This window comes from Mobula birostris, chromosome 19 (genome assembly GCF_030028105.1).
Source record: "Mobula birostris isolate sMobBir1 chromosome 19, sMobBir1.hap1, whole genome shotgun sequence".
Taxonomy (NCBI): domain Eukaryota; kingdom Metazoa; phylum Chordata; class Chondrichthyes; order Myliobatiformes; family Myliobatidae; genus Mobula; species Mobula birostris.
In genome coordinates, this window is record NC_092388.1 from 69866923 (window position 1) to 69879289 (window position 12367).

Genomic DNA, 12367 nt, shown 5'->3' on the forward strand with positions numbered 1-12367 from the left:
AGGTGAAAGGTCTGAAGGTAGATAAGTCACCTGGACCTGATGGACCACAACCCAGATTCTGCAAGAGGTGGCTGAAGAGTTGTGAAAGCTTAGCAGGATAGACAAGGACAGTCAGTGGGTGTTGTTTATTTGGATTTTCAGAAGGCCTTTGACAAGGTACTGCACATGAGCCTGCTTAACAAGATAAGAGTCATGATATTATAAGAAAGATGCTAGAGTCAATGGAGGATTGGTTGACTGGCAGGTGGCAAAGAGTCAGAATGAACAGGGTCTTTTCTGGTGACAAGTGGTGTGCCACTGGGGCTGGTGTGGTCTGCTTCTTTTCACATTATCACTGATCTGAATGAAGGAATTGATGGCAAGTTTGTGGACGATATTAAGACTGGTGGAAGGGCAGGTAGTGTTGAGGAAGTGGGGTGTCTGCAGAAGGACTTACAGACAGACTGGGAGAATGGGCCACGAAGTGTCAGATGGAATATAATGTAAGGAGGTGTATGGTCATGCACTTTGGCAGAAGTAATAAGGGCATGGACTATTACATAAATGGGGAGAAAATTCAAAAATCAGAGGTGCAAAAGGGCTTGGGAATTCTCGTGCAGGATTCTCTAAGGTTAACTTGCAGGTTGAATCAGTGTTAAGGAAGGCAAATGCAATGTTAGCATTTATTTTGAGAAAACCAGAATACAAAAGTACGATATAATACTGAGGATTTACATTGGCCAGACCACACTTAAGAGTATTGTGAGCAGGTTTGGATCCCTTATCTAAGAAAGGGTTGTGCTGGCTTTGGAGAAAGTCCAGAGGAGGTTCATGAGAATGATGCCAGGAATAAAAGGGTTAACATATGAGGAGCATTTGATGGCTCTGGGCCTGTACAAACTGGAGTTTAGAAGAATGGGGGGAGAACCCATTGAAACCTATTGAATATTGAAAAGGTCTGGATAGAGTGGGCATGGAGAGGATGTTTCCTATAGTGGGGGAGTCTAGGACTAGATGGCCCAACCTCAGTATTTCAGAATTGAGGGTCATCCATTTAGAGGTGAGGAAAAATTCTTTAGCTATAGGGTGGTGAATCTGTGGAATTCTTTGCCACAGATAGCTGTGAAAAGCAAGTCATTTGGTATATCCAATGCAGAGGTTGGTTGGTTCTTGATTAATGAGGGTGTGCAAAGTTATAAGGAGGAGGCAGGAAAATGAGGGAGATAATATGTCAGCCATTATGAAATTGTGGACCAGACTCAATGGGCCAAATGGCCTACTTCTTCTCCTAGGTCTAATGGTATCTAATAAAATGGACACTAAAGGTAAAACACTACGGTATAATACACAATATTGAGCCAACCTTAAAAGCTACTCTAAAATCAACCTAACCCTTCCCTCCTATATAGCCATGTTTCTGTCATCCATATACCTATCTAAGCATTTCTTCAATGTCCCTAATGTATCTGCCTCTACCACCACCCCTAGCAGAGTATTTCATGCACTCATCTCTGTGTAAAAAAAACTTACCTCTAACATCCCCTCCTGTACTTTCCTCCAATCAGCTTGATATTATTCCCCCTCATATTTGCCATTTCTGCCCTTGTAAAAAGTCCCTGGTTATCTGTTCTGTATATTCTATGACACATTGAAGCAGCATTATACTACACTACGTGTGGCTAGATTTATAAATCTACGATGAGGCGCACTGCAAGTGTAATTCCCAGGTGTGAGCAACAATGCATCAAGTGCACAAACGTGAACCTTGTAGCGTGACCTCCACGCATGGAGCAGCCGCTTTGGATCAAGGTGATGAATTGGGGCAAATTTGCCCTAGAGTGGTAGATGAGTGACATCAGGAGCTGATGCTCAGAAGCCCCTCCAGCAATAGAGGATCACTCTTCACCTTCTTTAAAGATCTTCTGCAGCTGAAGCCCACACCAATCACAAGTCAAGTCAAATTTATTTATAAAGCACATTTAAAAACAACCCATGTTGACCAAAGTGCTGTACAAGCCATAAAAGGTAGCTAAAATCACAACTACAAGAAACACAGATATAAACAACAAGGCACACAGCTTATAGGCACAAAATAAACAACACACAAGCCTAGGCACAAGCCAAAAATCAGCCACATCAGGAAAATTCAAACGCTAGTGAATAAAGGTAAGTTTTGAGCCTGGACTTAAAAGAGTCAATGGAGGGGGCAGATCTGATAGGGAGGGGAATGCTGTTCACAGTCTAGGGCAGGGGTGTCAAACTACCGGCCCACGGGCTGCATCCGGCCCGCGGGCTTGTTTGGGGAAAAAGAAGTATATTCACAACCATTTATTATGTATCTGTACAGCAACCGCTCTCTCTCCCACCGCTGTCTGTGCTGGCTGCTTCGCCGGCAGCTTGTTGTGTGTACTTAGAAAACAATAGGCGGCAGTTAACCACCCGCTCTGCGTCAGCACCTACCACTCTGCACTGAAGACCACTAGGGTCCCACTTACGTCGTCAGACACAGTATAAACACACAGAGTACTCAGGTAAGTAACACCTGTAGCAAGGCTGAGACTGTTTGCTGCTGTGGTTCAAAATGCTTTCCAAGAAAAGTTGACATCGAAGGTCGGATATTCAACGATAATTGGAAAGATCGTTTTTCCTTCTGTGAGGTCAACAGCAAACCTGTGTGTCTGATATTCTCACAACAAACGGCCGTGGCAAAAGAGTACAATATCAAACGACACTATGAGACGTCACACGGAGAAAAATATGACAAGAACGCAAAAGGTAAACGAGCTTGAAGCAGTTCTGAAAAAACAGCAATCAGTGTTCACCAGAAGTCGAGAGACTCATGATGTCAAGGCCAGCGATATTATTGCCAACAACATAGCTGCTGCGTCGAAGCCATACTCAGAGGGGGAATTCATCAAAGCATGCATGCTGACGGCGGCTGAGCTGGTGTGCCCTGAGACAGGGTTTTGGTAATATCAGCTTGTCAAGAAATACTGTGGCAGAGAGAATCGGGGACCTTGCAGGAGATTTGAACAGTCAACTAAAAGACAAAGTGAAGAAATTTATTGCCTTCTCTATTGCAATTGATGAGAGCACCGACGTGACTGATGTAGCTCAAATGGGAATATTTATTGTGCTCAGACGTTTTTCTTCAATTACGTGCGGAGATTGGAATATTCATGAACGAGAAAGGGAAGCCAGTGGCAGAGTTGGATGACCCAGACTGGCTTCATGATCTTGCTTTTTTGGTGGATATAACAGAGCACTTAAATGTGCTTAATGTTAACTTGCAAGGCCGCAACAAACTTGTTACGGAATGCTACGACGGCATTTGTGCCTTTCAAATTAAATTAGGCTTGTGGGAGATGCAACTATCCCAGAGCAACCCAGCTCATTTCCCCTCTTTGCAGTCTGTGCGTGTCGCTCATGGGAATAATGACAACATGGACAGGTACAAGGACAAAATATCACGGCTGAAAAGTGAGTTTCAGAATCGTTTCCAAGTCTTCACTCAGCTCAAGAAGGAATTCTCACTATTTTGCTCGCCGTTTGCCGTCAACGCAGCATCAGATGTGCCGGAGGAATTCCAAATGGAACTAATTGAAATTCAGTGTAATTCGGCTTTGAAATATAAATTTGAGACTGTGGATCTGGACTCATTCTATCAATACCTGGGACCGATGTACCCCAAGATGACAGACTTTGCCTCAAAGATCCTTTGCGTGTTGGGGACAACATATCTCTGTGAGCAGGCGTTCTCCATGATGAACATTAACAAATCACAACTGCTCAGAAACTGGTCCCTGATGTTGACAGGCTGGTTAAAGCCAAGAGATGTCAGGTGTCTGGAAGCAGCAAGTGAAAAATGAGTGACACTCTTCGATGCACTGCGACATGTAAACAAAATGCATTATGAAATATTGGGTGTCATAATATTGTGATTCATTCATTTTCTGACTTCTATTATTGTAAGTGTGATCACTTCAATAAAAATTAGAGGCTAACTGTGGTCATTGTCTGAATTTGATTGCTGGAAGCAGGCTAATAAAGATTAGATGCAGTTGCGTAGCCTACATTTACAATTTGTTTCGTTAGGTCTACATTTGTGTCTGCTAATGTTCGATTTCAAATGGTTATTAATGGAAAGGGTGTGGCTCCCAAAACAATCTTAGCCAAAATAGCATCGGTTTTTCTCTCTCTCATCACAACTTTCTCGTAGCCTATGACTATAAGTTAATACCAATCATAAAGATAATGCTTGCTAGGCAATCTTATACATAAGAAATGAAATTGGTAAAGTGAAACACCTTGTAGTTATAGCAGAGACTGAGACACATGAGAGCAGGTTGAAAAATCAAAGGCAATGAAAGCTGTGGGAGCACACGTGCGCGCACAACTGATCCGGCCCGCATGAAGTCGCAGTTGGCTCAATCCGGCCCGTGACCTAAAATGAGTTTGACACCCCTGGTCTAGGGGCTACAACAGCAAAGGCGTGGTCACCCCGAACTTAAATTTAGATTGCGGGACAGCCAGGAGCCCCAAGTCAGCCGACCTGAGGGACCTGGAAGTAGAATAAGGGGTTAGAATGTCTGCGATATAGCAGGGAGCTTTATAAACCACCAGGAGAACCTTAAAATCAATCACAAAGCACAGATTCACACCACAGCTTTGCTGCAGTGACATCAGTCATGCATTCCACTTCAACTGGGTTACTGCAACATTTCTAACCACATGCTTATCACTTAAAGAACTCTCTCCACACAGGAATAAAGCTTTCTTTCCCATCCAAGAAAATCATGGTTAATATTTGTACTGGTTCAAAAGACTCTTCTGGATGCACATAAATTCCTCCTGAACCTTTTACATTTCAAATTCCCCAGTTTGAAGAACTTTTGACAACGCCCTTCCTTGTTACCACAGTACTGGATTCTGTACTCCTCTCTTTTAGCCCTTCCCCACCCAGCATGTTACTGCTGAAACTCAAGTATCCTGAAACACTGAGTTGCCAGTAACACCCTTCTTTTAACCACATCAGAGTAATTGCACACATTTCAAATTCACACTGATCAATACTTTTAAGTTTTTTTGCCTTAGCAGTCAAACTCCATGTGTTAAAAAGGATAAATTTAGCCTTCCAGTCCTCATACATATCTTTCAGTGCCTATAAGAAGTACTCACTCCCTTGGGAGTTTTCATGTTTTATTGTTTTACAGCATTGAATCTCAGTGGATTTAATTTGGCTTTTTTGACTCTGATCAACAGAAGACACTCTTCCGTGACAAAGTGAAAACAAATGTCTACAAATTGGTCAGAATTTATTACAATTACTAAATACAAAATAATTGATTGCATAATTACTCACCTCTTCAAGTTAGTATTTAGAAAATGCACCTTTAGCAACAATTGCAGCCTTGAGTCTTTGTGCATAGGTCTCTATCAGCTTCGCGCATCTGGACACTGCAATTTGTCCCCATTCTTCTTTACAAAACTACTCAAGCTCTGTCAGATTGCATGGGGACCATGAGTGAACAGCCCTTTTCAAATCCAGCCACAAATTCTGGATTGGATTGAGGTCTGGATTCTGACTCAGCCACTCCAGGACATTAACTTTGTTGTTTTTAAGCCAATCCCTGTGTAGCTTTGGCTTTATGCTCAGAGTTACTGTCCATGTCGCAGTTTTCTTGTAGACTGCAACAGGGTTTCCTCTGTATTTTGTGACATTTATTTTACCCTCTACCTTCACAAGCCTTCCAGATCCTGCTGCAGTGAAGCATCCCCACAGCATGATGCAGCCACCACTATGCTTCACGGTAGGGATGATGCGTTTTTGATGATGTGTAGTGCTTGGCTTACGCCAAACATAACATTTAGTCTGATGGCCAAAAAGCTCAATTTTGGTTTTATAAGACAATAGAACCTTCTTCGAGCTGACTTCAGAGTCTCCTACATGCCTTCTGGCTAATTCTAGCCAAGATTTCATGTGTGTTTTTTTTCAACATTGGCTTTCTCTTTGCCACTCTTCCATAAAGCTGCGATTGGTGAAGCACCCGGGCAACAGTTGTTGTATGCATAGACTCTCCCATCTCAGCCACTGAAGCTTGTAACTCCTCCAGAGCTGTCATGGATCTGTTGTTGGCCTCCTTCACTAGTCCCCTTCTTGTACAGTCACCCAGTTTTTGAGGACGGCCTGCTCCAGGCAGATTTACAGCTGTGCCATATTCTTTCCATTTCTTGATGGTTGACTTAACTGTACTCAAAGCGATATTCAGTGACTTAGAAATTTTCATGCATCCATCTCCTGGCTTGTGCTTTTCAATAACCTTTTCATAGAGTTGCTTGGAGTGTTCTTTTGTCTTCATAGTGTAGGTTTTGCCAGGATACTGACTCACCAGCAGTTGAACCTTCCAGATACAGGTGTATTTTTACTACAATCAATTGAAACACTGTGACTGCACACATCTCCACTCTATTTAACTAATTATGTGACTTCTAAAACCAATTAACTGCACCAGTGGTGATTTGGTGTGTCGTATTAAAGAGGGTTAATACTTATGTAATCAATTATTTTGTGTTTTATATTTGTAATTTAGATCACTTTGCAGAGATCTGTTTTCATTTTGACGTGTGTCTTTTTCTGTTGATCAGCATAAAAAAGCCAAATTCATTCCACTGTGATTCAACGTTATAGAGTCATAGAAAATTACAACAGAGAAACAGGTCCTTCAGCCTATCTAGTTCATGCCAAACCATTTAAATTGCCTACTCCCATCAACCTGCTCCATCATCGCCCTCCATGCTCCTCTTATCCAAACTTCCCTTAAACATTGAAATTGCGTTCGCATGCACCACTTGTGCTGGTAGCTCATTCCACACCGTCACAACCCTCGGAGTGAGGAAGTATCCCTTCATGTTCCCTTAACTCATGACCTCTAGTTGTAGTCCCACCCAACCTCAGTGGAAAAACCTGCCTGAATTTACCCATCTACACCCCTCAATTTTGTATACCTCCATTCCTCAGTCTTCTCTGTTCTAAGAGTATCCTGTTTTCAATGTAAAACAGTAAAACATGAAAACTTTTTATAGGCTCGGTATATGCCCATGTCTGCTCTGCTTACTGGACTGATTCCATTTTCTTTCTTTATTTGGCTGTACCTCCATGTAGGGCCATCCTGTGTCCTGTTCACCTGCCAAATTAGTTTAAACACTCTGTAAACCTCTCTGCAGGGATGTTGGATCCATTTCAGTTCAGGCAGAACCATCCGGCTTCTAAAAGTCCCACCTCTCCCAGAGACATTCCCGATAATACAAAACTCTATAGCTTTCTCCTACACAACCCATTTAGCCACACATTCATCTCTCTTCCTATTCATATTGACTCACTAACACAGGTAGTCCAGAGGCTGCAACCTTACAGGCCCTGCTCTATAGTTTGTGACCCAGCTCTCTGAACCCACATCACAGACCTCGTCTCTCTTCTCACTGATGTCATCAGTACCAATGTGGATGACAACATCTGGTTGTTTACCTTTCCCTAGGACTGTTTTATGACATCCGTAACCCAGGTTCCATCGGCCTTGGTTCACATCCATGGCCACAGAAGTCTACTCCCCTTATTATCAGGCCTCCCTACTGGTCCTTTGTACTCTTGCTCCTTCCCCTTATATATTTGAACCACCCACAGTGCTGTAATCTTGGTTTTCTTTCTGTCCTCCAGCTGCCTCTGGGAATGCCTTTAAAAGTGACCACCTCCATGGGAGCTTCAGCCTCACAGAGGTGTTGTACATGCAATGGGCACTTACGTTCCAAAGCCTGGCATTCAAACTGGTCAAATTGGAGCAATGCTTTTAATTTAGGAAGGGCCCTTTGAAATGGTAATCCAATCTATTCCCACAATTTGAACTATAAACATGGAAATACCAAGCACCCAATACCAAGACTACTAGCAACGTCACAATGCCAATCCAAAGGTCAGTGCTAAGGAGATTCTGTGAGCCTTCCGCACCAAAGCTCCTTGCTCACCAAAGACCACACTCAGAGACCCGTGCACTCGAAGATGCACAGTGCAAAACTACTGCAGTACCACTTTCCTGCAGTAATTCCATATCCCCTGATATCCTAACATCTACTGATGGATGTCTTGAATGCTCAGTGACTGAGCCTCTGCAACTAACTCTCTTGGATAGAACATTCCAAAGATCCATGACACTCTGGGTGAGAGAATTTTTCCTCTCGTTATCCTGCTGCCTAACCCTTTAAATTTGGTTTTCCTGGTTCTAGACACCTTACCAGCAGAACCTCATCACCGCTTTTCCTAAAGGATATTGTATGTTTCAGTAAGTTCACTTCACATTCTGCTAAACACATGAGAGTACCAACCCAGCCAGCTTAATCCTTCTTTATGGGATAATCCCCAATTTTCCTTATCTCTATTACACAACATCCCTCCTTAAATAGGGAGACAACCCATGCACATATGTGTACACATAGATGTGATGTAGGGTCTCTGCCTAAAATGTTGACAATTCTTTCACACCCTCCGCCCCCCCCCCCGCCCCGAGATGCTGGTGAACTGCTGAATTCCTTCAGAATTTCATATGTTGATCTGGACCCCAGCACCTGCAGTCTCTTGTGTCTATCTGCCCCACCAGATGATAGAGTCGCTTGTCACCGTTGGTTTCTTTTTGCTCCCCATCCTCCATGTATAGATGAGCTTGCTTTTGGAACTGCTCAGTCTGTCAGTGAACCACTGCTCTCCCCATCCTCAGAGCAGAGAAAGGGAGTAAGTTGCCTGCTCGAGCTGTTCTTTGATCTGTCTGATGTTCACCTGTTCCCACACAGCAGGCAGTCCCTAGAGCCTCGTGGATCACTGCAACTCTACCCCCAAGTCCGCAGCCACAGTCGGTCACCCATGAACAGTACTCTAGTTTCTACACTGGGTACAGAAAGATCCATTGATAAAAACAGATGAACTGTTTTTCAGATCTACATGCTCCTGAAAGAAAAGCAAATTCATAAACATGTTGAATATCTAATGAAAGGAAGTACAATAAAGCAATTCATTTCACTGCTGTGGGCATTAAATATGAAGCTTGGTTATGAATGAAACATTGTAACTCTATTTAACAAAAGTCTGTCAGGCCACAGCTTAAAGTTAGCAATTGACTGAGTAGCAAAACTGCTGGACAAACTCACCATATTGATGTTGCCTGATCTACTGAGTTTTTCCAGCTTTTTTTTTTGCTACAGTTTCCACTATCTGCGGGATCTTGAGACTCCAGCATATAAAAGCAACTTACAAATTTCACCCACCCCTATAAGTACAAATGTTCCCCAGTTTAATTCCAAAAGACTTTTTTTTTAATGTTTTGGACTCTGGCCCTTATTTCTGTGTTCTCCAGCCAGAAAATCGGTCTGCTTTCTATCTATGTGGTGTTTCAGCGGTAAGACAGAGAGGATCAGAGGTGTTATTCAGCTGCCCTACAAACCCAAATCATTGTACTTTCAGGATTAATCTCTACAAACCTGTTTAATTCTGTCCTGTGTGATGTGGTTTCAATCACTGACAGCATTTTCTTTGTTCTTATCCTAGTTCTCATGCCGATATTGCCAGTGCATCGTTAGCCTTTGAAATACTGAAGCTCACTGGCCATTGAGCCATTGACCTGCTGCAGGATCTCTGTTCACTTGAGACTCCATAATCACCAAGTACCATCAGCATTCTCACACTCACCGCACCGCAGAACCACTGACAACTCCAGAATCGGTACTCACAGCCGTCAGGACGGAAAGTGAAATAAAAGGAGCGTCTTGATAGAGGAGAGTTACATTCCAATGTCTTGTTCTTTGACTGGTTTTGTCAGGGATTCAAGGAAAGCCAAAACAAGGGTGTTTTCTTCAAGCAAACTGAAGTAGAGTTGGAGGGAAGGTACTGTATCAAAAATAATTTAAAACATATTCCTTCTTAAAAACATCTTGCAATCTTCTTTGAAATCATTAAGGTACAACTGAAGCTAAAATTCAGCCAACTAAATACAATTACATTAATATACTCAAAATACAATAATATGCATTTTGTAATGCTTGAAGTCAGCAGAATAGAAATGTTGAAACCTGGCTTGCATGTTTAGTATGACTGTCCAAAGGCAAATATCTCAGCAATTATTTTTATGTGCTCTTTCGTCAGTCTGTAACAGAGACTTCCATTCTGCTGGAATTGTTCTGATACTTGAAGAGTTGTGAATTTCTGTTTGGGGATGAATGTTTACTGAAATTTTGCTCTTTTCCAATGCAAATGGATAATCATTAGCATCTTTGGCAGAGAATAAATGTGTATTAATTTGATTGCTGTTGATGTCTCAGTTTTTTGTCTGCTCTGGATCTGGAATTTATAAATTGATTTTAAACCATTTCAACCAATCAATCTTTCAGTCATCGAGAGGCTGACAGCTCCTAGGATTCCATTCATTCATCAGTATATTACTCCCAGAACACATTGCTGAAACAAACATCAAAATACTGTATGTCAGGAAAATATGTGTTTCAGGAACATTATTGATTCATCTTTATCATTTTAAGTAAAATAGATTGGAAATAACAGTTTCTACTTTCCCCATATCCATGCAGAGCCAGACAGATGTCACAATTCCGGCTTGGCCAGTGTACTCATAGAGATGCCCTGTCTGGCCGTGTTTCCCTGAAATGGTCTGACGGGTCCCACATCTGCTGTATAGCCTGTGATCTACTCTGGGGTGTCTGTGACATCAACTGTAACGTCAGACCACTCAAGACAACATGGTGTCCTCAGTAAGCAGGGAGCCAGTCGCTTTGGAAGAAGGAAACAAGTTGATAAGGGAGGTTTGTTCGTGCTATTGGGGAGGGTTTAAACTACAAACGTAGATTTGCAGGGGGATGGGAACCAGAGTGCCAGAGCAGATAATGGAACTGGGTGAAAATAAATGATGTTAAAAGTTCATGCAAAGTGACAAATAGAAGGGTTGTATGTGGTGATAATAATCTTCTGAGCTGTGCCTATTTCAATGCAAGGAGTATTGTGGGGAAGGCTGATGAGCTGAGGGTGTGGATTGACACATGGAATTACGACATTATAGCCATTAGTGAAACTTGGATACAGGAGGGCAGGACTTCAAGGGTTCCGATGTTTCAGGCATGATAGAGGCAGAGGAGTGAAGGGTGGTGGGGTGGCATTGCTAGTCAGGGAAAATGTTACAGCAGTGCTCAGGCAGGACAGATTAGAGGGCTTGTCTACCGAGGCCATATGGGTGGAGCTGAGAAACAGGAAAGGTATGACCACATTAAAGGGGTTATATTATAGACCACCCAATAGTCAGTGAGAATTGGAGGACCAAATCTGCAGAGAGATAGCAGACAACTGCAGGAAATATAAAGTTGTGATAGTAGGGGATTTTAATTTTCCACATATTGATTGGGACTCCCATACTGTTGAAGGTCTAGATGGGTTAGAGTTTGTAAAATGTGTTCAGGAAAGTTTTCTAAATCAATATATAGAGATACCAACTAGAGAGGATGCTATATTAGATCTCCTATTAGGAAACGAGTTAGGACAGGTGACAGAGGTGTGCGTAGGGGAACACTTTGGTTCCAGTGATCATAACACTATTAGTTTCAACTTGATCATGGATAAAGATAGATCTGGTCCTCAGGTTGAGGTTCTAAACTGGAAAAAGGCTAAATTTGAAGAAATGAGAAAGGATCTAAAAAGCGTGGATTGGGACAGGTTATTCTCTGGCAAGGATATGATTGGTAAGTGGGAGGCCTTCAAAGGAGAAATTTTGAGAGTGCAGAGTTTGTATGTTCCCATCAGGATTAAAGACAAAGTGAATAGGAATATGGAACCTTGGTAACTCTGATAAAGAAGAAGAGAGATGTATGACATGTATAGGAAACAGGGAGCAAATAAGGTGCTTGAGGGGTATAAAAAGTGCAAAAAAAAATACTTAAGAAAGAAATCAGGAGGGCTAAAAGAAGACATGAGGTTGCTTTGGCAGTCAAGGTGAAGGATAATCCAAAGAGCTTCCACAGATATATTAAGAGCAAAACGATAGTAAGGAATAAAATTGGTTCTCTTGAAGATCAGAGTGGTCGGCTATGTATGGAACCAAAAGAAATGGGGGAGTTCTTAAATGGTTTTTTTGTGTCTGTATTTACTAAGGAAACTGGCATGGAGTCAATGGAAATACGGCAAACAAGTAGTGAGATCATGGAACCTATACGGATTGAGGAGGAGGAGGTGCTTGCTACCTTGAGGCAAATCAGAGTAGATAAATCCCCAGGACCTGACAGGGTATTCCCTCAGACCTTGAAGGAGACTAGTGTTGAAATTGCAGGGGCCCTGGCAGATATACATAGA

The 12367-nt window shown here is 42.3% G+C and overlaps 1 protein-coding gene across 7 annotated transcripts in view; it reads left to right on the forward strand.

Moving 5' to 3' along the window:
• Window positions 1-10303, forward strand: part of ulk4 (unc-51 like kinase 4) — a 702256-nt gene extending 691953 nt beyond the window's left edge. For all 7 annotated transcript variants that reach the window (XM_072283788.1, XM_072283790.1, XM_072283793.1 and 4 more), the window contains one exon: window positions 9569-10303. In XM_072283788.1, coding sequence (XP_072139889.1) covers window positions 9569-9632 — 64 coding nt within the window. In that variant the 3' untranslated portion in view covers window positions 9633-10303. The remainder of the gene's footprint in view (window positions 1-9568) is intronic.
• The last annotated feature ends 2064 nt before the right edge of the window (window positions 10304-12367 follow it).